The sequence below is a fragment of the Anolis carolinensis genome, unplaced genomic scaffold, assembly GCF_035594765.1.
Source record: "Anolis carolinensis isolate JA03-04 unplaced genomic scaffold, rAnoCar3.1.pri scaffold_9, whole genome shotgun sequence".
NCBI classification, from domain to species: domain Eukaryota; kingdom Metazoa; phylum Chordata; class Lepidosauria; order Squamata; family Dactyloidae; genus Anolis; species Anolis carolinensis.
The window spans coordinates 25,408,597-25,434,539 of record NW_026943820.1 but is presented as its reverse complement, the minus strand read 5'-3'; the positions used below and the strand labels follow the sequence as shown (position 1 = coordinate 25,434,539).

Genomic DNA, 25,943 nt, shown 5'->3' with positions numbered 1-25,943 from the left:
AACGTCAGGAAAGTATACTTCTGTAACATGGCCATACAGCCCGGAAAACACACAACAACCCTACTATTATTAATCCTGAACTAGAGTAGATTTAATGAATCCCTTAGATTTATCTATGCATGTGTGATCACTCAAGGCTTAAATATAGATGTGTTTATGTGATTTGGGTGATAAGCAAATCAAGAGTAAAAAGCAGGGTGATGGTAATAATAATAATAATAATAATAATAATAATAATAATAATAGTATAATAATAATAAGAAGAATAATAAGAATAATAAGTAAAGCAAAGTGATGAATCTGCTTTGATTGAAGTCAAAAATCAGAAACTCTTCAAAACACTGCAGACAAAGAATCAGTACAAGAAAACCGCACTACAAACTAGAGCTGAAAGCTGGCACAACAAAACATTGCATGGAAAGTTCCTTGACAAAACTGAAGGAAAAGCTGATAAGGAGAAGACCTGGCTCTGGCTCATGAATGGGACCCTGAAGAAGGAGACAGAAGGCCTGATCCTTGCAGCCCAGGAGCAAGACATCAGGACAAAGGCAATTCAGGCCAAGATCGAAAAATCAGCTGATGACCCAAAATGCAGACTGTGCAAGGCAGCTGACGAAACTATTGATCATATCCTCAGCTGCTGTAAGAAAACCACACAGACAGACTACAAACAGAGGCACAACTGTGTGGCCCAAATGATCCATTGGAACTTATGCCTCCTCCCAGCAGCAAAGAACTGGTGGGATCACAAACCAGCAAAGGTCGTGGAAAATGAACACGCAAAGATACTGTGGGACTTCCGAATCCAGACTGACAAAGTTCTGGAACACAACACACCAGATATCACAGTTGTGGAAAAGAACAAGGTTTGGATAATTGATGTCGCCATCCCAGGTGACAGTCGCATTGACAAAAAACAACAGGAAAAACCTGTATCAGGACCTCAAGATTGAACTTCAAAGACTCTGGCAGAAACCAGTGCAGGTGGTCCCGGTGGTGATCAGCACACTGGGTGCCGTGCCAAAAGATCTCAGCCGGCATTTGGAAACAATAGACATTGACAAAATTACGATCTGCCAACTGCAAAAGGCCACCCTGCTGGGATCTGCGCGCATCATCCGAAAATACATCACACAGTCCTAGACACTTGGGAAGTGTTCGACTTGTGATTTTGTGAAACGAAATCCAGCATATACATCTTGTTTGCTGTGTCATACAATAAAATAATAATAATAATAATAATAATAATAATAATAATAATAATAATAGCTCGCACTGTCAGCTTGCATAGAATTCAGGACCCTGGACAGCTGCAAAATCTACACTGTCATATAATGGCATTTGAAGCTGCATGATATGGTCAGTGCAGACCCACACAATGCAGTCTAACTGCATTGAACTTAAGGGTCGCCTGGTGGCATAGAGTGTTAAAGCGCTGAGCTGCTGAACTTGCAGACCAAAAGGTCCCAGGTTCAAATCCTGGGAGCGGAATGAGTGCCCGCTGTTAGCCCCAGCTCCTGCCAACCTAGAAGTTTGAAAACATGCAAATGTGAGTAGATCAATAGGTACCGCTCTGGCAGGAAGGTAACAGCTCCATGCAGTCATGCCAGCCACATGACCTTGGAGGTGTCTACGGACAACACCGGCTCTTCAGCTTAGAAATGGAGATGAGTACCAACCCCAGAGTCGGTCACGACTGAACTTAATGTAAGGGGAAACCTAACTGCATTGAACTGCATTATATGAGTCTACGGCAGAGGTTCTCAACTTGTGGGTCCCCAGATGTTTTGGCCTTCAACTCCCAGAAATCCTAACAGCTGGTAAACTGGCTGGGATTTTTGGAAGTTATAGGCCAAAACACAGGTTGAAAACCACTGTGACCACAAAATCCATGTTCAGGCTGTATTGTTCAGCATCGTAAATGGAGCCAAAGTGATATCGCTTTCCATTGGCATCAGCAATTTTTGACAAAGAAGCCTAAAGATCTTGTCAAACTACAACTCCCCTGATCCCATAGCATTGAGCCATGGCAGTTAACGTGCATTAATTCGACAGTGTGCTCTGAAACGACCTGGGTGAGCTGCATTTCCAGCTGGTAAAGGAACAGCTGTTTTCCGGTCCTGTATTTTATTTGTGCCGAAGCCGAGAAGAAAGCTGAGAAATGCAAATGTGGAACAAACCTGTCTGAAGGCATTTGCTGCCCCTGAATCCGTCTCTCGCAACCTGCGTCTGTGGCAAATGTGTGATTTTACGCTCTGTCAGAAGTCTTTAATAGGCTTGAGCTAAAGCAGATGCTGACTTGGAATGAAAGGCTGAAGCAAAAACAGGACAGGTCTCTCCGCAATTTCAGAAAGAAATATCCTCATCTTTGCTTGCAAGATTGCAGTGACGGAGGTTTCCACACTGCAGAATTGTAGCATTAACATTCCGTTTTATCCACCATGGCTGCATCCTCTGGAATCTTGGGATTTGTAGTTTGGAGATACACCACAAATTGCATATCAGTTTGAAACTAGGGGTACCTTTTGAGAAGCCAAAACTATGGCATCCTTTTTGACTCCAGCTCCCATGCCATTTCTTACTTTTACTTTTACTACAATTACTATAGGTGTTGGAAATAAACATATATTTCCAGCATCCACGCATCGCTTTAATAAGCTATCCTAGTTGTAATCCAAAGTATTTGGAGTACCTTGAGTTGACAAGAGCCCTTAGAGGTAGAAAAGACATGGTCATGATCGAGAATAAAATGGCTAGAAATGTTTCTATATGTAGATCAAAGACAACTACGTTTTTTTGGACTCTCCTTGGGGATATTGTTATTTGGATTATCATGACAAGGGCCTGGCTATGGAAATTCACCACTGAGTTTGAGGAACCTGAGGTCAAAAGGTTCTTATTTCTTTACTATGAATAGTAGACTCCAAAACCACAACCAGTTTCAACTCAAAAGAGTCTTCATCAGGTGGAATGTAGCCTATTATTTGGATTGTTTTTAAATAATAGGCTATATTCCGTCTGATGAAGACTCTCTTGAATTGAAACTGGTTGTTGTTTTGGAGTCTACTATTCATAGTAAAGAAATATGAACAATTACTATGTATAAGAAGAGGAATCCATTCATGTATTTGGAGTCTACTACTTCCCAGTAAAGAACAGTTATGGTTTATGAGAAGAGGAGTTAATTCCTCTTTCAAGAGAAAAATATTCTTTTTACTGTGAATGTTTTATTATATAGCAATGCTTTTTTGTATTTGTATTCATATTGATGCATTGAACTAATTATAGGTTTAATGACATTCAAAAAATCCTGTATTACTATAACAGTGGATATTTGTCTTTGTAGTTCCAGGGAACCCATTTTCTTATATGGTACTTCTCAAATTCATTTTCTTGTCAGGAACAAGGAGAGATGCCCTTTTCGGCTTACGATTCTCCAGTCTCAGAACTTTGCTCCTTTTCTTCCAGTTATCAGGGCAGAGGAGGAATCTCAGGGAGAGAGCATTGTCTTGAAGGCAGAAATATACACGTTTTCCTTATTTTTCAGACTTGGTGTGTTTTTAAATTTTAATATCATATCTGGTACAACTGTAGCTAGTAGGCATGTGCGATCCATGAAAAAAAATGGTTCAATACTCGCTTCTAAAGTAAGGGGCGCTGGTGCTTCGTTTCTGAAACTACTTCCGAATTTTGACCCAATTTTTTTTAAACTTAATGAATATTCGGAATATTCGTAATTAATTTGTTAATGGCTTAGCCCAATGCTTTCTGGGAAATGTAGTTAGTGCCGGCTTGGCGTCTCCTCACTTCCTAGTAAATAAATGGGGAAGATTCAGAGGCTCTGTTCTCCTTCATTTTTAAAGCTATTGGGGTGAAATTTGCTACAATCGCAGAAGATATTTACCACTCTTTGCCTATCAAGTTTCATAATGTTTCGCCCATCCACTGATTTTTTGGGAATTTTCAAAGTTTTTTAAAACAACTTTTTTTTAAAGGCCCAACATGTTTGGCTTCGCCTCTCAGCGGGGCTTGGTCACAGCTACATCCGAAGACATCTGAGACAGAAGAAACAAAGGTGCCTTTTGATTCAAATTCTTAATATTGGGAAGGGAGTGAGCAGGTGCATCGGAAACCGCTTCAAAAGTGCTTTAGATCCGAATTTGATACGAATTTAACAAGCGTATGAACAATTTGCCCAACCCTAGTAGCTAGAGTTTAATGTATCATGTTCCATGGCATTCCTAGGAGCTGCCATTTGTAACATCACTAGCCACGTCATCACATTTACTAAATTCCACTGAGTCCTAGACTTAAAATCTGGAATTACATTAGGTTGGGTTCAAGTGTAGGATAAAGCAGCATTCTTTTCAAACATTTCAGGAGGTGGTGGGGAAATGGATTTTTGGGAATGATGTGGATGTAATGTGATGAAGGTAGGGAAATCATCTGTTTCATTTCCAAAGGGAGTATGACTGAGCTCTATGATAAATCTACTCTTCCAAACACTTCCCTGCTTCAATGTGATGAAGTCCTAGAACTCATTTCCTGGAACGTCACAAGAGGATCTGAATTATACCTGATCTGGGATCTTATGCTTGACACGCCAATGAAACTTGGCTGGGTTTGGACACGATACACTTTGAGGTTAACGGGGAGGATGTCATTCACAGCTTGGCTCCAAGAAGGAAAAGGACACCGGCCAGCATTGACTAAAAGGCAACTAAGGATCGATTCTGCCACTTTTTTCACACTTTCCACCAAAGTTGACTTCTGTGAGCTTCATTTCCCTGCCCTGACATAAGGGAAGGTCAAGAGTTCTCATCCAAAGCAGCACCAACATTTTTCCGAAGAGAATCAAGAGGTGGAAAGGAAGTTTCCGCCCCAAAGAAAGGTCCTCATTGGCAATATTTCTTCTTGTCCAGGTTCCTGTGCTCTTCGATATAGCGGGCCTTCGAGAAGCACATCGCTGCCGCCCGGTCGCACTGGCAAACATGCATTTTGCAAAGATCGTTGTCACCTTCAAGGGGAGACAAAGCAGAAGAAAGGAAAGTCTCCATGAAGCAACTGATTCTTTCCAGAAATCCAGACGTTTTCCCTACATAAGTATCTACTTCACAAAGTACTCTTGCACAGACATTAAGGTCAGGGTGGGGAATTATTAAAAGCCCTTTCAGTCTACAATTCCCATCATCCCTGCTTACCATGGCTAATGTTAATGTGAGAAATCTGATCTAAAGCATCTGGAAGGCAAGTGGTTCCTGCAGCTTCTTAGACCCTGCAATATTTGCAACCTCTATATATCTATATTAATATATATCTACCTAGACATCTATTTCTATATAGATAATTATATCTATATAGGACTTGCAGATACTTGCAAACATGTGAGGGTGAAATTCATATATAAAATTAATGTATACATATAGGTACAGAAATACACACCTTCTGTTGTTCTCCTTTCTCTCCTTCCCTCCCTTTTGACTCAAATGTTCTTGCAATAATAGTAATACAGTAGAGTCTCGCTTATCCGAGCCTCGCTTATCCAAGCTTCTGGATTATAAAAGCCATTTTTGTATCCAAGCCATTTTTGTAGCATTACTACATTGAACTACAGTAGAGTCTCACTTATCCAAGCCTCGCTTATCCAAGCTTCTGGATTATCCAAGCTATTTTTGTAGTCAATGTTTTCAATATATTGTGATATTTTGGTGCTAAATTCGTAAATACAATAATAACAACATAACATTACTGCGTATTGAACTACTTTTTCTGTCAAATTTGTTGTATAACATGATGTTTTGGTGCTTAATTTGTAAAATCATAACCTAATTTGATGTTTAATAGGCTTTTCATTAATCCCTCCTTATTATCCAAGATATTCGCTTATCCAAGCTTCTGCCAGCCCATTTAGCTTGGATAAGTGAGACTCTAAAGGTAAAGGTAAAGGTTTTCCCCTGACGTTAAGTCCAGTCATGTCTGACTCTGGAGGTTGTTGCTCATCTCCATTTCTAAGCTGAAGAGCTGGCGTTGTCCGTAGACACCTCCAAGGTCATGTGGCCATTGGCATGACTGCATGGAGCGTAGTTACCTTCCCGCCAGAGCAGTACCTATTGATCTACTCACATTTGCATGTTTTCGAACTGCTAGGTTGGCAGAAGCTGGAGCAACAGCGGGCGCTCACTCCGCTCCCGGGATTTGAACCTGGGACCTTTCGGTCTGCAAGTTCAGCAGCTCAGCGCTTTAACACATTTCGCCACCGGGGCTCTTAAGTGAGACTCTACTGTAATAATAAAAATAATAGTAATGAATCCTGCAAATTTGCAAGAGTCTCTCTTTTTCTTCCCCTTCCACCCATGCAATCTTTTTCTTCTGTCTGGCTTGCAAGGGTTTCTCTCACACTCTCCTTTTGCTTTTGCAAACATTCCCTTCTTGTCTCTCTCTCTCTAAAAAATAAGATGACTCCAGCCTGGGAGGAGAAGCGGAGGAGGGAGGTTTTGGAAAAGAAAACACACTGAACTCCAGACTCTGCTGCCGGCTTGACCTTAACCCCATTATAAGCCGAGGGAGGCCTTTTCAGCACCCCAAAAAGAGATAAAAACCATGTATAACTATAACTCCCATGATCCCATCACATCAAATAGATGATTTTTTTTCGTGTCAGGAGCAACCTGAGTTGCTTCTGGAGTGAGAGAATTGGCGGTCTGCAAGGACGTTGCCCAGGGGACATTGCCCGGATGTTTTGATGTTTTACCATCCTTGTGGGAGGCTTCTCTCATGTCCCCACATGGAGCTGGAGCTGATAGAGGGAGCTCATCCGCACTCTCTCCGGGTGGGATTCGAACCTGGCAGCTTTCAGGTCAGCAAGCCAACCTTCAAGTCACGAGGCTTTTATCCCCTAGGCCACCAGAGGCTTATCTCCGAGTATATACGGTACATATTAGAAACATGTCAAAGCTATCCAAAGAATAGAATTTTTTAATGTAGCTGAACAAAGCAATTTTTTCCCAGCCCATTATCCTATTAATATCCCATGTTACATGCGCACAATCTGTTTCCATTTCATCTCTTTCAGAACTTTCTTTGCGTTTTGGGCTCTCCCTGATACAGTTGTTTTAGAAAGGAAAGGAATACAAAGCCAGGGTTGCTTTGTGGCAAGAAGCGCCAGCAACCGGTGTGGCCACACAGTCCGCATGACTTTTGCTGTGATGCAGAAGGAGCATCTCAGAAATGTGGGCTCCTGGCCCACGATGCGCTTCCTCTCGCCAGCAGCAGCGGCTGATCTTTTTCAACAGGAGAAGCCATTTCCACGGGCAGATCAAGCCACCCACCGGCGATTGGAAATGGCATCTGGAAAGCATTGCGTCAGAGCCGGTGCCTTGTAAACAAAATATGGAGGTTTGTTTTTTTGGAAATCGTGTCCCAATGATGTCACGGAATGGGTGAATGCGAGCAAGAGAGCGAAACAGATGGACCTTCGCGAAGGCTGACCCGAGACATGGAGTGAATAATTGAAATAATAAATAATCCAACTCAATTAGCAGATGGCAGTCGACAAAAGCCAGAGTGAGATCTAACATTAGGCAATTGCTAAGGCTTGGTGGGTTGCCATATGCCATTTATTCAGATTTAGGAAGAGGGCATTTTCAACCACGTAATGACACTGTGTATGTAATGACACGCAATGATACTCCAGACAATAAGCAATCAAATGTGGATGCTTGTTTGGATTTTTATCTAATCTATATATATAAAAGAGTGATGGCATCACGGCGACCCACAAAACAACAAAACTACAGGCCCCCCAACCTCGAAATTTGACAGCACAACCCATCATCCACGCCTCTAGGTTGATACAACAAATAGAAAAGAAAAGTCCTAATTAGAGGGAAAGGAATAATTGTTTTTATCCAATTGCTGCCCACTTGGTCTAGCAACCCACTCAGCCCAGGGGACAGGCAGAGTTAGGCCTCACTTAGGCCTCTTCCACAGATTATCTAATTTGCACTGGATTATATGGCAGTGTAGACTCAAGGCCCTTCCACACAGCTATATAACCCATTTATAATGGACTCAATGTCAGGGGAAAACCTTTACCCTTTACCTTAACTACCACCAATTCCTCAATACTTTAGTTCCCATACCACCAGACTTCGCCACAACGCATGGCCGGGCACAGCTAGTTTTTATATAATTTTGTTTGACTACACGTAGTTTAATTTATTGATGTTAGGTTTAATTTATTGATACAGTAGAGTCTCACTTATCCAACACTCGCTTATCCAACGTTCTGGATTATCCAACGCATTTGGATATATTGAAAACATTGACTACAAAAATGGCTTGGATTATCCAGAGGCTTGGATAAGCGAGGCTTGGATAAGTGAGACTCTACTGCATTACTAGTAATATTACATTTAATATATAATATGTAATTAATATATATAATATATAATTAATATTATTATATTATAATTATTATTATATTATTATTATATTATTATTATTATATTATTATTATATTATACTTACAATATTATAAATATATACAATATATTATATATTTATACATTATTGTATATTATATATATATATATATATACATACATACTGTAGAGTATACAGTACAGTAGATAAGTGAGACTCTACTGTATTACTAGTAATATTACATTTAATATATAATATATAATTTATATTATTATATTGTAATTATTATTATAATATTATATTATATATAATATTATACTTACAATATTATAAGTATATACAATATATTATATATTTATACATTATTGTATATTATATATATATATATATATACATACAGTAGAGTATACAGTACAGTAGATAAGTGAGGCTCTACTGTATTACTAGTAATATTACATTTAATATATAATATATAATTAATATTATTATATTATATATAATATTATACTTACAATATTATTATTAAAGCCAGTTAACACCTTCCAAACAGAGGGTGCCTCCAGGCAACAAAGGGCAGGCTACCTCTGTGCACTGACTGACTTTGCAAATTTCATGGCTGCTCAAATGTTAATTCAGGCTTTCTTTAGCACAACAGGTTAACCACCAGCTGCAATAAATCTTGCCAGTCGAAAATTTGGCAGTTCGAAGCCTGGGTCTGGGGTGAGCGCCCGACTTTCAGCCCTGCTCACTGACCACCTAGCGGATTGAAAAGAGTTGTGAGTAGATAAATAGGTACTGCTTTAGCGGGAAGGTATTTTAATGGCACCATAAGGAAATACCAGACAAATGCCGGCGATAAAAAAAAAGGAAATCTGTGATCAGGGCTCTTTGACATGGATGGAGTGACAGCACCCCCCATGGTCAAAATCAAGTACAACCTCCAGGACGCCGAAGATGGGAAATGCCTATATACCTCTATCTGTACTGTTGTCTGTCTTGTCCGTGTATAATGGCATTGAATGTTTGCCGTATATGTGTTTTGTTATCCGCCCTGAGTCCCCTTCAGGGTGCGAAGGGCGGAATATAATGACTGTGAATAAATAAATAAATAATTGCAACTGTATCTATATATATATAAAAGGGTAATGGAATCCCGGCACCGGACAAAACAACTAAACTAAACGCCCCACAACCTCAAAAATTGACAGCACAACCTCTCATCCACGCCTCTACGTTCATACAACAAAAGAAAAGAAAAATAAAGTCCTAGCCACAGCAACGCGTGGCCGGGCACAGCTAGTACTATATATACCTGTGGAATGACCAAGGTGGGGGAAACAACTCTTGACTGTTTAAAGCAAGTGTGAACGTTGCTATCAGCAAACTAGAATAGCATTGAGTAGACCAAGTCAATCAGTGAGGGTATCTGCATAGAGGTAGCCTGGGCTTTGTTGCCTGGAGGCATCCTTTCTTTGGAAGGTGTTAACTGGCACTTGATCGTTTGCTGTCTGGAGTTCTCCTGTTTCTGAATTGTGTTCCTTATTTACTCTCTTGATTCTAGTGTTTCTCATCTCTGCCCTAAGAATAGGAAACGCTGGCTCTCTAGATGTTTTTGGACTATAGTTTTCAAAAGCCTAGGACATTATGAATAATGGTAAAGAACTATGGAAGTTGTAGTTTAAAATAGCTGTCCCATCCCTGGCATTTAATGGTATATCTAGAAGCAGAGCTGCCTTCTAGGCTTCAGCCTAGAAGCCAAGACAGCAGATATTTGGAGCTCTCTAAGAAAGGCGACGGAGGACTCAATTGACTTTCTTACTTGCACAGGTGATGTTGGTCTCGGAGCAGGTGTAGTCATAGATCTCGATATAAGGGTTGTGAAGCCATGTGTAGCATTTTGGGATGTCTCTGGCAGCATCATAGCAGTTATCGTGGATTTGACAACACCTGCAAAGAAACGGTCAGAGTTCTAACTTCTAGAGCAGTGTTTTTCAACCTGGGGGTCAGGATTCTTGGGGGGGTCATGAGGGGGGTTGTCAGAGGGGCAGAAACCAGTGCAGGTGGTCCCGGTGGGTGCCATGCCAAAAGATCTCAGCCGGCATTTGGAAACAATAGACATTGGCAAAATTGCGATCTGCCAACTGCAAAAGGCCACCCGACTGGGATCTGCGCGCATCATCCAAAAATACATCACACAGTCCTAGACACTTGGGAAGTGTTCGACTTGTGGTTTTGCGAAACGAAATCCAGCATATCTATCTTGTTTGCTGTGCCATACAACGTCGTTGTGTTGATAATAATAATAATAATAATAATAATAATAATAATAATAATAATAATAATAATAACAACAACAACACCAACAGGAAAAACTCATCCGCTATCAGGACCTCAAGATTGTACTTCAAAGACTCTGGCAGAAACCAGTGCAGGTGGTCCCGGTGGTGATGGGCACATTGGGTGCTGTGCCAAAAGATCTCAGCCGGCATTTGGAAACAATAGACATTGACAAAATCACAATCTACCAACTGCAAAAGGCCACCCTACTGGGATCTGATCGACCAGGCCTATGAGCCTTGAAAAAGCCCACTCCTGTTCCAAGTGGCCCATCTGGAAAAACGAGCCCCATTGAAATCCGACAGGCTGGTGATTTGACAACTTCCAACAAGAATTGATTCACCTTTATGTCTCAGCTGCGTCTGCTTGGGTAAATCCAGCTGTCGCATCCGACAGCAATGGCATTTGAGTGCTCTTCCTGATCGTTTTTAATCCCGCTGAAATTTCCTAAACATGCCAGCTGCGTTTCTGCTACAGTAAGTTTCTATGAGAAGTGTCGGGCAAGACAAGGCTGTCAGGTGTACAAATTGGAGCTGGGAGGAACATTGCAATTTGGAATTGGTTTGGGACTTCGAGCACGCTTGCTCCGCTCCCCGCCCCTTCAACTCATTTCGAATTCCCCAGCAAAGTTGCCTTATTGAAGTTCAGATTTTAATTTGTTCCAAGCCAATCCAGAACGATGCTCTGGAGTCAGTCTGTCCTGAAACAAATGCCACCAGCTTGGCTTTTTTCTTTGAGACTGGAGTGACGTAAAATAGTAGGTGAATGTGAAAAGGGAAAGATATTCGGTGGGTCCAACAGAGAAAAATCCAAAAAGTTCCATAAGCAAATGTCATGGCCTTGCCAACTACAATAGAGTCTTGTTTAACCAACATAAATGGGCCGGCAGAACGTTGGATAAGCGAAAATGTTGGATAATAAGGAGGGATTAAGGAAAAGCCTATTAAACATTAAATTACGTTATGATTTTACAAATTAACCATCAAAACATTTTGTTTTACAACAAATCGACAGAAAAAGCAGTTCAATACACGATAACGTTATGCAGTAACATGCTATGCTAATTTTATATACATACAGTAGAGTCTCACTTATCCAACGTAAAAGGGCCAGCAGAATGTTGGATAAACGAATATGTTGGATAATAAGGAGAGATTAAGGAAAAGCCTATTAAACATCAAATTAGGTTATGATTTTACAAATTAAGCACCAAAACATCATGTTATACAACAAACTTGACAGAAAAAGTACGCAGTAATGCTATGTAGTAGTTACTGTATTTATGAATTTAGCACCAAATATCACAACATTGACTACAAAAACATTGACTACTAAAAGGCAGACTGCGTTGGATAATCCAGAATGTTGGATAAGCGGATGTTGGATAAGTGAGACTCTGTGTGTGTGTGTGTGTGTGTGTGTATAATATACAATAATGTATAAATATATAATATATTGTATACACTTACAATATTGTAAGTATAATATTATATATAATATAATATAATATATAATACAGTGGAGTCTCACTTATCCAACACTCAATTATCCAACGTTCTGGATTATCCAACGCATTTTTCTTGTCAATGTTTTCAATACATTGTGATATTTTGGTGCTAAATTCATAAATACAGTAATTACTACATAGCATTACTGCGCATTGAACTACTTTTTCTGCCAAATTTGTTGTCTAACATGATGTTTTGGTGCTTAATTTGTAAAAATCATAACCTAATTTGATGTTTAATAGGCTTCTCCTTAATCTCTCCTTATTATCCAACATATTCACTTATCCAACGTTCTGCTGGCCCGTTTATGTTGGATAAGTGAGACTCTACTCTGTGTGTGTGTGTGTGTGTGTGTATAATATACAATAATTTATAAATATATAATATATTGTATACACTTATAATATTGTAAGTATAATATTATATATAATATAATATATAATACAGTGGAGTCTCACTTGTCCAACACTCACTTATCCAACGTTCTGGATTATCCAACGCATTTTTCTTGTCAATGTTTTCAATACATTGTGATATTTTGGTGCTAAATTCATAAATACAGTAATTACTACATAGCATTACTGCGTACTTTTTCTGTCAAGTTTGTTGTATAACATGATGTTTTGGTGCTTAATTTGTAAAATCATAACCTAATTTGATGTTTAATAGGCTTTTCCTTAATCTCTCCTTATTATCCAACATGAACTACTTTTTCTGTCAAATTTGTTGTATAACATGATGTTTTGGTGCTTAATTTGTAAAAATCATAACCTAATTTGATGTTTAATAGGCTTTTCCTTAATCTCTCCTTATTATCCAACATGAACTACTTTTTCTGTCAAATTTGTTGTATAATATGATGTTTTGGTGCTTAATTTGTAAAAATCATAACCTAATTTGATGTTTAATAGGCTTCTCCTTAATCTCTCCTTATTATCCAACATATTCACTTATCCAACGTTCTGCTGGCCCGTTTATGTTGGATAAGTGAGACTCTACTGTATATATGTGTGTGTGTGTGTGTACAGTAGACTCTCACTTATCCAAGGCTCAATATCAAAGGCTCTCAACCCAGTGGAATAACAGCTTCCTGCGCTAAAGTCCTATGCTTCAGAGCTCATTTCAAAACATATTTTGGTGCTAAATTCATAAATACAGTAATTACTACATAGCATTACTGCGCATTGAACTACTTTTTCTGTCAAATTTGTTGTATAACATGATGTTTTGGTGCTTAATTTGTAAAAATCATAACCTAATTTGATGTCTAATAGGCTTCTCCTTAATCTCTCCTTATTATCCAACATATTCACTTATCCAACGTTCTGCTGGCCCGTTTATGTTGGATAAGTGAGACTCTACTGTATATATGTGTGTGTGTGTGTGTACAGTAGACTCTCACTTATCCAAGGCTCAATATCAAAGGCTCTCAACCCAGTGGAATAACAGCTTCCTGCGCTAAAGTCCTATGCTTCAGAGCTCATTTCAAAACATCTCTGTTAGCATCAGTAAAAGGATCTGGAGTCTCCGGATATCTCACATCACACGAGGCGAAACACGATGTGCCTTTGTATGGCCACTAACCTGTCCAGATCGTCCACTGGTGTCCCAGAACCTCCGAGGCCGCAATAACATCCGTAATGATTGTACTGCCTGAGGGGCTTGCTCTTGGGAATGGCACATTGGATTATTGACCGGAACTGCCACAGGGCCCTTGGCATGGGCGAAGGCGTGACAGTGCTAGCTGCAAAAGGGAAGGTTGTGCAAGAAAATCCCTTTAACAACAGGTTAAACAGCTCTGCTCAGATACCCTTATTCAAATATTAAGAAGTATCAACCTTTAAATCTTCTTGTTGTGTGCTTCCAAATCATGCCTGATTCATGGCGATCCGATCATAGGGTTTTCTTAGCCAAATTTATTCAGAAGAGGTATGTTTGCCTTCTTCTGATGCTGAGTGAGCATGATCCACCCAGGTTACATAGTGGATTTCAATGGTTGAGTGTGGATTCAAACCCCGGTCTTCCCAGTCATAGCCCAGTGCGCAAACCACAGCTCATTGGCTCTCTGTAAGATTACCTGATTTTTTTTGACATGAGCTTCTCTGGATTCCTATCCACTTCTTCAGATGTAATATTGAAGCCACAGATTTTTAGTAAGGTGTGTGAAATGGCAGAAATCCATACCGTTTTTGGTTCCGTTTTTGGATGCCCCGCATTCAGTTATCAAGAAAAATCAGGAAATTCAGGAAAGGGCTTTTTCAGATCATGTCTGATTCCGTTTTTGTTTTGGTTTGGGGAGGTTTGGTCCATTGGCACCAATGGGGAAACTTTAGAGGCTCATCTCTCCATCATTTTCTTTTCCTATCAAACTTGCTACACTTGTAGGACACGTGTACAACTGCAAGCCTGTCAGGTTTCAAATCATTGTTCCAATCCACTGATTTTTGAAATAATAAATGCAATAATAATAATAATAATAAGATCAGAGTGAAATAATAAATGTATTAATGTTTTGCAGTTACTGTATATACTTGAGTATAAGCCGACCCGAATATAAGCCGAGGCACCTAATTTTACCACAAAAAAACTGGGAAAACATTGACTCCAGTATAGGCCGAGGGTGGTAAATTTCAGAAATAAAAACAGATACCAATAAAATTACTTTAATTGAGGTATCCATAGATTAAATGTTTTTGAATATTTACATCAAGCTCTAATTTAAGATAAGACTGTCCAACTCTGATCAAATCATTATTCTCATCTTCTTCCATGTAAATGTGCTTATGTATCCTTTTAATGATAATAGAGTCAAATAATACATGTAATAATAATAATAATAAATACAGGAAAATAATACAAGTCATAATAAATAGAGTAAAATAATAAATGCAATAATAATAAAAATAATAATAAGATCAGAGTGAAATAATAAATGTATTAATGTTTTGCAGTTACTGTATATACTTGAGTATAAGCCGACCCGAATATAAGCCGAGGCACCTAATTTTACCACAAAAAAACTGGGAAAACATTGACTCCAGTATAGGCCGAGGGTGGTAAATTTCAGAAATAAAAACAGATACCAATAAAATTACTTTAATTGAGGTATCCATAGATTAAATGTTTTTGAATATTTACATCAAGCTCTAATTTAAGATAAGACTGTCCAACTCTGATCAAATCATTATTCTCATCTTCTTCCATGTAAATGTGCTTATGTATCCTTTTAATGATAATAGAGTCAAATAATACATGTAATAATAATAATAATAAATACAGGAAAATAATACAAGTCATAATAAATAGAGTAAAATAATAAATGCAATAATAATAAAAATAATAATAAGATCAGAGTGAAATAATAAATGTATTAATGTTTTGCAGTTACTGTATATACTTGAGTATAAGCCGACCCGAATATAAGCCGAGGCACCTAATTTTACCACAAAAAAACTGGGAAAACATTGACTCCAGTATAGGCCGAGGGTGGTAAATTTCAGAAATAAAAACAGATACCAATAAAATTACTTTAATTGAGGTATCCATAGGTTAAATGTTTTTGAATATTTACATCAAGCTCTAATTTAAGATAAGACTGTCCAACTCTGATCAAATCATTATTCTCATCTTCTTCCATGTAAATGTGCTTATGTATCCTTTTAATGATAATAGAGTCAAATAATACATGTAATAATAATAATAATAAATACAGGAAAATAATACAAGTCATAATAAATAGAGTAAAATAATAAATGCAATAATAATAAAAATAATAATAAGATCGGAGTGAAATAATAAATGTAATAATAATAATAATAATAATAATAATAATAATAATAATAATAATAATAATAATAGAGTAAAATAAATATAATAGTAGCAACAATAATAGAGAAAAATGATACATGTAATAATAATAATAATAATGATACAGGAAAATAATACAAGTAAATAATAAATAGAATAAAATAATAAATGCAATAATAATAATAAGATCAAAATGAAATAATAAATGTATTAATAATAATAATAAAAATAGAGTAAAATAAATGTAATAGTAGCAACAATAATAGAGAAAAAAATACATGTAATAATACCAATAATAATAGAGAAAAATAATAAATGTACCATATATTCTCAAGTATAAGCTGACCCAAATATAAGCCAACAAGGACCCTCACCCGAGTATAAGCCGAGGGGGGCTTTTTCAGTCTTAAAAAGGGCTGAAAACTAGGCTTATACTCGAGTATATACAGTATATATATTATATGACTATATTGCAATATCATTAGTAATATTCCCAACAATGTCAAGACAGAAGGACATCGGGTGCATCCACGCCATGTCATTAATGCAGTGTGACAGCACATTGACTGCCATGGCTCTATGCTATGGAATCCTGGGATTTGTAGTTTGGTGAATTCCCAGCTCTCTTTGGCAGAGAAGGCTACAGACTTTCTAAAATGTCAACTCCTAGGATTCCATAGCACTGAGAATAATTATCAGGTTTGCACTGTATATGGGCGCAGTTTAATTAAATTGCTGTCAAACTGCATTAATTCCATAGGGTAGATGCGCTCATAAACAGTGCAAATATAAAAGGGAAAGGTATACTTACCGGCACCGACCAGAACCAAGAGGAGGAGGAACATCTTCCAGGACGAATACCATGGAGCTGGACCCTCTCCTGGGAAAGCTCATTATATATATCTTTGCTTTTGCATATGTGCTCAAGTCAACAGAGAGTCTGTCTCGCATCAAGGTCAATGCAGGTTGGTGAAGGGAGGGAGCTGCTCTAGATTTATACCAGAGCAAATGGAAATAAGATAGGATCCAGCCTTGGAACCCTTCAACATTTCAGGTCCAGAAGCAGATGTATAATATATTTGGCCAATAATAGATTTTAGGTTAATGTTTAAGCATTTGGGAGCATTTGGGGTCCAAGTTCAATAGGTTCAAGCACGAGACAAAAATACAGAACATGTGGTGGAAAGTATGGGTGGGTTCCCATAGAGTCAGATAGGATCACCTTTCACACCACAGTATGATCCCTTTATCCACACTGAAGATCCACGGTTTTAATTGCCCACACTCCAAAATGTAGCATTTGCTGTCATCTGTAGTTTCAAATATCCACGATGGGTTTAGGAACACATCCCCTATGGATACAGGTGTCATTCTTACATAATATGTTTTTAATCTATATATATATAAGGGTAATGAAATTTCGGCCTAGGACAAAACAACAAAACGACACATCCCAGAAACACTAATCTTGGCAGCACAACCCCTCATCCATGCCTCTATGTTCATACAACAAAAAGAAAAGAAAAATAAAGTCCTAATTAGAGGGAGAGGAATAATTGTTTTTATCCAATTGCTGCCAGTTAGAAGGCTAAGCTCTGCCCACTTTGTCTCCTAGCAACCCACTCAGCCCAGGGGACACGCAGAGTTAGGCCTCACTTAAGCCTCTTCCACACTGCCTATAAAATACAGATTATCAGATTTTAGCTAGATTACAGTATATGGCAGTGTAGACTCCAGGCCCTTCCACACAGCTATATAACCCATTTATAATCTTATATTATCTGTTTTGAACTGGATTATCTGGACTCCACCCTGCCATATAATCCACTTCAGTGTGCATTTTATACACCTGTGTAGAAGGGGCCTCATATAATCCAGTTCTAAGCAGATAATAAAAGATTATAAATATAATATGTAATAATTACTGTGATATAATAATACAGAACAATATAATTTCTAAAATTAGGATAGTAAATAAAGAACAACACTCTGGAAGCATAAGCCACAGCAACGCGTGGCCGGGCAAAGCTAGTATATATATATAAGGGTAATGAAATTTCGGCCTAGGACAAAACAACAAAACTACACATCCCAGAAACACTAAACTTGGCAGCACAACCCCTCATCCACGCCTCTACGTTCATACAACAAAAAGCTCCAGCTACTCCAGAAAACGGCCAGGCTTTGTGACTGCAAGGCTATCCATTGTTATTCCATCTGGCCAACAAAGGATTCCCATAAGCCACAGCAACGCGTGGCCGGGCAAAGCTAGTGTTTTATATAATGTTTTTTATTAGTTACTGTTAATTGATTTAAATGTGTTGCTGATTTTACTGAACTTGTCCTGGGCATTGAATTTTGCCAATTTCTGTAAGCCACCTTGAGTCCCCTTGGGTGAGAAAAGCTGGGTAGAAATGTTGTAAATAAATAAATAATAAATAAATAACATTACCATGGACACTTTCAAATGACAAAATTGTAGCAGTCTGGTTCCATTTTAAAAATGATGGTTGGTTTTGTTTGTTTATTTATTTACAGTATTTATATCTGCCCATTTTATAATAGCCCCATTCTCGAGGTGCTGCCAATGTTGTATTGTACTTTGTCCATTTCAACTGTGAAATTACCTTCCCCATTTCGGCCCATTTCGGCACATGTTGCACTTTGCCTGGGTTCTATGAATTAGTCTCCAGTGTTATATTGTATGTTTTATGTTGATTTTAACGATTGTTTTTACTGTAATTGATGTTTTTATTGGATAACTGTTTTATTGCTGTGTTTTGATATTTGATTGTTTTATCGGGCAAGGCCCCATGTAAGCCGCCCCGAGTCCCTTCGGGGAGATGGGGCGGGGTATAAAAATAAAGTTGTTGTTGTTATTATTATTATTATTATTATTATTATTATTATTATTATTATTATTATTATTATTATTATATTCCGCCCTTCTCACCCCCAATGGGACTCAGGGCAGATCACAATGCACACATACATGGCAAACATTCAATGCCATTAGACAATTTTTGTTATTGTATTGTTGCTGTGTTCAGGCATTGAAATGTTTGCCTTTTGTGTTTGGAATCCACCCTGAGTTCCTGAGATAGGGTAGCATATAAATAGATGATGACGATGATTATTATTATTATTATTATTATTATTATTATTATTATTATTATTATTGACACAACGACGTTGTATGACACAGCAAACAAGATAGACATGCTGGATTTCGTTTCACAAAACCACAAGTCGAACACTTCCCAAGTGTCTAGGACTGTGTGATGTATTTTCGGATGATGCGTGCAGATCCCAGCAGGGTGGCCTTTTGCAGTTGGCAGATCGTAATTTTGTCAATGTCTATTGTTTCCAAATGCTGGCTGAGATCTTTTGGCACGGCACCCAGTGTGCCGATCACCACCGGGACCACCTGCACTGGTTTCTGCCAGAGTCTTTGAAGTTCAATCTTGAGGTCCTGATACAGGTTTTTCCTGTTGTTTTTCGTCAATGCGACTGTCACCTGGTATGGCAACATCAATTATCGAAACCTTGTTCTTTTCCACAACTGTGATGTCTGGTGTGTTGTGTTCCAGAACTTTGTCAGTCTGGATTCGGAAGTCCCACAGTATCTTTGCGTGTTCATTTTCCATGACCTTTGCTGGTTTGTGATCCCACCAGTTCTTTACTGCTGGGAGGTGGTACTTGAGGCATAAGTTCCAATGGATCATTTGGGCCACACAGGTGTGCCTCTGTTTGTAGTCTGTCTGTGCAATTTTCTTACAGCAGCTGAGGATATGATCAATGGTTTCGTCAGCTTCCTTGCACAGTCTGCATTTTGGGTCATCAGCTGATTTTTTTTATCTTGGCCTTAATTGCATTTGTCCTGATGTCTTGCTCTTGGGCTGCAAGGATCAGGCCTTCTGTCTCCTTCTTCAGGGTCCCATTCGTGAGCCAGAGTCAGGTCTTCTCCTTATCAGCTTTTCCTTCAATTTTGTCAAGGAACTTTCCATGCAGTGTTTTGTTGTGCCAGCTGTCAGCTCTAGTTTGTAGTGTGGCTTTCTTGTACTGGTTATTATTTATTATTATTGTTGTTGTTGTTGTTGTTGTTGTTGTTGTTGTTGTTGTTGTTGTACCAAAAGGGTTACAAATTAGTTTTTGGTCAACTTTAGTTTCAGTTTGGTTATTTAGGGTGCCGATTCAGAAAATTGCATTTGATAGACCACATCAGCTCTAGTTTCTGATACATAACATATGCCATCTAGTAGTCACCATCTGCTGGCCCACAGAAAACCATATTTAATAAGTCTTGGCACTATAAGAGGGTTTCGCAAGACCATATTTTAGTTCCTGTGGACGACTGGTGGTCCATGGACCACATGTTGGGAACCACTGCTTTTGAGTCACTAGAAGTCAGAAATAGCTTGAAGGCATACAACAACAATCCCAAAAATAACTCCATGTTCCCAAACCTTGTAGACAGCACCCTAAGATTACATATAACTTCATGGGGAGAAGATACATATATTTGCTCTCCTGGGAGGTTGTGGAAATAAAAAAATAAAATGACTTCAAACTCGGGTTTCCAGAGATGTTTCTGAAGAACTTCAAGACTAACTTTTGTTGGGAAAACAACCAGCTGTGCAAACATAGGGCTTGATAAGACCAACCTGCCTGCCAGAACTTACCAACAAATTGATAGGCATAGGATGTGATATGCGGAACCCAAGGTTGATTTGTGGATGGGAGGGACTGCCAATCATCCCCGAAATGACGCAGTTCAACCAAGAGTCCTTCCTCTCTGCATCCATGGAAAATCAATCCAGAGTTAAATGGGGTTTCTAATATCCAGCACAAAGGAGGGGCCCTGGTGTTACATGAATCATTCATGGATACTTTTGCAGTCCTGGAGTCTTTTCTAGATTCACTCTTTCCAGGCAAAAAAAGAGAAAGGTTAAAATCAATAAAGCCAGTCTTCAAGACTCCTAACCTATACTTGACAAAGAAGGTCACTGTCGGGATATAATCTAGAGCAGCAGTTCCCAAAGTGTGCTCCATGGAGCCCATTTGGGATCTGTCGTTGACTTTTCAATTTATTATTATTATTATTATTATTATTATTATTATTATTATTATTATTATTATTATTATTATTTTATTATGACACAGCAAACAAGATAGATATGCTGGATTTCATATCACAAAATCACAAGTCGAACACTTCCCAAGTGTCTAGGACTGTGTCATGTATTTTTGGATGATGCGTGCAGATCCCAGCAGGGTGGCCTTTTGTAGTTGGCAGATCGTAATTTTGTCAATGTCTATTGTTTCCAAATGCCGGCTGAGATCTTTTGGCACGGCACCCAGTGTGCCCATCACCACCGGGACCACCTGCACTGGTTTCTGCCAGAGTCTTTGAAGTTCAATCTTGAGGTCCTGATAGCGGCTGAGTTTTTCCTGTTGTTTTTCATCAATGCGACTGTCACCTGAGATGGCAACATCAATTATCGAAACCTTGTTCATTTCCACAACTGTGATGTCTGGTGTGTTGTGTTCCAGAACTTTGTCAGTCTGGATTCGGAAGTCCCACAGTATCTTTGCATGCTCATTTTCCAATACTTTTGCAGGTTTGTGATCCCACCAGTTCTTTGCTGCTGGGAGGTGGGACTTGAGGCATAAGTTCCAATGAATCCTTTGGGCCACATAGTTGTGCCTCTGTTTGTAGTCTGTCTGTGCGATTTTCTTACAGCAGCTGAGGATGTGATCCATGGTTTCGGCGGTTTCCTTGCACAGTCTGCATTTTGGGTCATCAGCTGATATTTCGCTCTTGGCCTTAGTTGCCTTTGTCCTGATGGCTTGCTCCTGGGCTGCAAGGATCAGGCCTTCTGTCTCCTTCTTCAGGGTCCGATTCGTGAGCCATAGCCAGGTCTTCTCCTTATCAGCTTTTCCTTCAATTTTGTCAAGGAACTTTCCATGCAATGTTTTGTGGATGGCCATCAACCTGATAGACCTCAACCTTGTTCATCTCCAGATAATGGGCTTGAACTCCCATTGTCCCTCACCGTTGATGGGAGCTGCAATCTACCAATTTTGCTTAGGGTTTCAAGTTGCCCACTTCACTTGAGCCACTCTGCCTCGAAGAGGCAAAACTATCTCTCTTGGCTCCAGATTTTACTGGATCCTTCTATGTTTCCTTCTCCACCTTTTCCCCCCACCAAAGAGAACATGGCTTCAGGCAGGCTCTTTGATGGTTTATTTCTATTGATTTTTGTACTGCGCTTGAATATAGGCAGCCTATAAAAAATTAACAAGGGCCGCTACTCATCATCTGACAGCATCTTGAAATGTTGCTTTCATTCCCTTTCCACCTAAAGAAGGTGTTTCTGTTGATCTTACTGTTCTGAAAGTGCTTTCAAAATATGTTTCAGGTGAAATACTGCACTCCAGTGGTTGCAGGAGGATTTTCAGCCATTGAACAATTCTCTTTATAAAGGTAAAGGTTTTCCCCTGACGTTAAGTCCAGTCATGTTTGACTCTGGGGGTTGGTGCTCATCTCCATTTCTAAGCCGAAGAGCCAGTGTTGTCCGTAGACACCTCCAAGGTCATGACTGCATGGAGCGCTGTTATCTTCCCGCCGGAGCGGTACCTATTGATCTACTCACATGTTTTCGAACTGCTAGGTTGGCAGGAGCTGGAGCTAACAGCAGCCACTCACAGTCTTGGACAACAACGGCTCCCAAAGTGACCCATTTAAGGTGGAATCAGGTGTCAAGCAGGGATGTGTTATTGCCCCCACCTTATTTTCCATCTTCATCGCTATGATACTTCGCCTTGTTGATGGGAAGCTTCCCACCGGAGTGGAAATCATCTATCGGACAGATGGCAAGCTATTTAACCTCAGCAGACTGAAAGCCAAAACCAAGGTCACCACAACATCTGTTATAGAACTCCAATATGCCGATGACAACGTAGTCTGTGCACATTCAGAAGAAGACCTACAAGCCACTCTAAACACCTTTGCAGAAGCATACGAGAAGCTCGGCCTCTCACTGAACATCGAGAAAACCAAATTGTTCTTCCAACAGGCACCAGCTAATCCCTCTGCAATGCCAGGAATACAGCTTAATGGTGTCACATTAGAAAATGTTGACCATTTTCACAGCCACCTCTCCACAAAAGTCAACATCGACACTGAAATACAACACCGTTTGAGCTCTGCAAGTGCAGCATTTTTCCGAATGAAGCAGAGAGTGTTTGATGACCGGGACATCTGTAGAGATACCAAGGTGTTTGTTTATAAAGCCATTCCCCTCCCAACCCTGCTCTACGCCTGCGAAACGTGGACGGTCTACAGACGTCACATCCAACTCCTGGAGCGTTTCCATCAGCATTGCCTCAGAAAAATCCTGCAAATCTCTTGGGAAGACAGGCAGACAAATGTCAGCGTGCTTGAGGAAGCAAAGACCACCAGTATTGAAGGGATGCTCCTACGCCATCAACTCCGCTGGACTGGCCACGTTGTCCGAATGCCCAAATATCACCGTCTCCCAAAGCAGCTACTCTACTCCGAACTCAGGAATGTGAAACGTAATGATGGTGGGCAGGAAAAGAGATTTAAAGATGGGCTTAAATACTGTGGCATAGACACTGAGAACTGGGAAGCTCTGGCTCTTGAGCGCTCTAATTGGAGGTCAGCTGTGACCATCAGTGCAGCAGAGTTCAAAGAGGCACGAATGGAGGGCTTAAGGGAGAAACGTGCCAAGAGGAAGGAGTGTCAAGCCAACCCTGACCGGGACCGCCTTCCGTCTGGAAAGCGATGTCCTCACTGCGGGAGAACATGCAGATCAAGAATCGGTCTCTTCAGCCATCTACGGATCCATCCCCAAGATAGCGAAGACAGAGGACCATCATCCTCGAACTATGTAAGTAAGTAAGTAAGTAAGTATAGCGAACACCGTGAATGTGTCCAGACACAAGGCCACAGAGGCAAAAGAAGCACTGTTTGGCATGGCCTTTTTCCTGGAAATGCAAGGAACACACACTGGAATTGCATGGCAAAGGAAGCGGCCTGTTCTGCCGCAGCTGCTGGAACCTTATCACGTTGTGTTCCCAAAATATGTGACGTTAGCCTTGGCCCTGGAGTCACCTTTGGCAAAAGACAGGAGCAAAGGGCCACCTGAGGGCACTTACACCAAATGTACCTGGTAAGGCCAAGAGTTACATTTCCTCCAAAGAGTTTTATGAACCAATTATTTGAACAGAGACCAAAAGGTAGAGCTCAGCTGCTGATCCTGCACATTCTTCTCAGATGACAACAGACAGCAAGAACTGGAAAACAGGGGCTCTTGTTTCACTAAACCAGATCCTCCCCAATAGACCAATAGCATCTTAGATGCCAGGCGATGCCATAAGTTCTTGAAATTCTCCCCTTGTCTGAAACCTCCTCAATGCTTTGAAATAGAAGCACCGATGAGGCTTAATCTTAGTTCTATTCTTTCAGCAATAAAAGGCAATGTGCACCTGCAGAGAGAAGTTTTGCAGATGTGGTGGTGAAGGAATATCCCAGTGAAACATGAAAGTTGCAGAGGCGTAGGTACAATTCAGGCAAGGGTCTTCTTAATGACTGCTTCCCAGGGGTGAAAATCCTTTTTAGAGAAGTGAAATTGGCACTCTCATGGGGGGCTTTGATTGTGCTTTCCTGCATGGCAGGGCGTTGGACAAGATGGCCCATGTGGTCTCTTCCAACTCTATCCTTTCATAAGCAATTCAATTCCCTTTTTCATTCTTGCATGTGAATTTTTTTTAGCTGCATCTGCTCCTACCTTTGTACGCCACCCTGCATGTCAGACTAAGGGGAAAAGGTGAGATATAAATATAATACATTATATCGTTGGTTTACTGTGTATTTAAGATTGACAATACCTTGTAGAACTTGTCTACTTTACTCCATGCAGTGACCAGGCTCATAAACGACAAAGACAACCCAGATTGATGTATGGATAAACATGAGGATATTTGATGAACGGATTTTAACCATTTGTTTTATATTTTATACTGTATTTAACTGTTTGTAATAGATTTTATATGCTGTTTGTTCTTAATGATTGTTGCCAATTGTACGCCGCCCTGAGTTCCTTCGGGTGAAAAGGGCGGGATAGAAATATTGGAAATAAATAATAAAGGCATATAAATATGAAATGGGAAGTCCATGTAGCAGCAGTATAGGTCTCAGCGAAGGTGAAATAGTCCTCTAGTCCAGAGTTATCATGTTTCCTATAAGCATTTGTGGACATATACAATGAAACTTGACTTACAAGCAAACTAACTTACGGGTTTTTGGGTTATGAGCCATCACTCTGTCAATTTTTTGTTTTGACATGCGAGCTGAGATTTGGTTTATGAGATAGCGCAAGAGTATGCAGCTCACCATGTTAAGCAGGGCTTTAATAATAATAATAATAATAATAATAATAATAATAATAATAATAAACTTTATTTGTATTCTGCCCAAGGGGATTTTAAGGGAGCAGCCAGGAATGCTCCTTGTTGCTCTTGGATTTTGTTTTGCGACTTATTTATTTATTTATTTACAACATTTATAATCCGCCCTTCTCACCCAAGGGGACTCAGGGCGGCTTACAAAAATTGGCAAAATTCAATGCCCAAAGAATGCAATCATAAAAGCAAAACAATACATAAACATCTGTTAATAACATTATTAAAATACATTATAAAACCTTAAAAACACATATATAATTAATTCCATTCATCCAAGATCCTCATTTTTTGCCCCCATATGATCTCTAGGGGTGTGCATAATTTCGTTTTTGTGTGCTGGATTCGGATGGTTCAGAGGATTTGAGTGCCAGATTC

General features: G+C 39.4%; 1 protein-coding gene across 1 annotated transcript; it reads right to left on the bottom strand.

Moving 5' to 3' along the window:
- Nucleotides 1-3,269: 3,269 nt before the first annotated feature.
- LOC134293647 (phospholipase A2, minor isoenzyme-like) lies at nucleotides 3,270-18,497 on the bottom strand. Its single transcript, XM_062961836.1, has 4 exons — nucleotides 16,888-18,497; nucleotides 13,854-14,013; nucleotides 10,244-10,371; nucleotides 3,270-5,017 (listed from the first exon to the last, which is right to left on the bottom strand). The coding sequence occupies exons 1-4, from the start codon at nucleotides 16,919-16,921 to the stop codon at nucleotides 4,896-4,898; spliced, it is 444 nt and encodes a 147-aa protein (XP_062817906.1). The 5' UTR covers nucleotides 16,922-18,497; the 3' UTR covers nucleotides 3,270-4,895.
- Nucleotides 18,498-25,943: the final 7,446 nt, after the last annotated feature.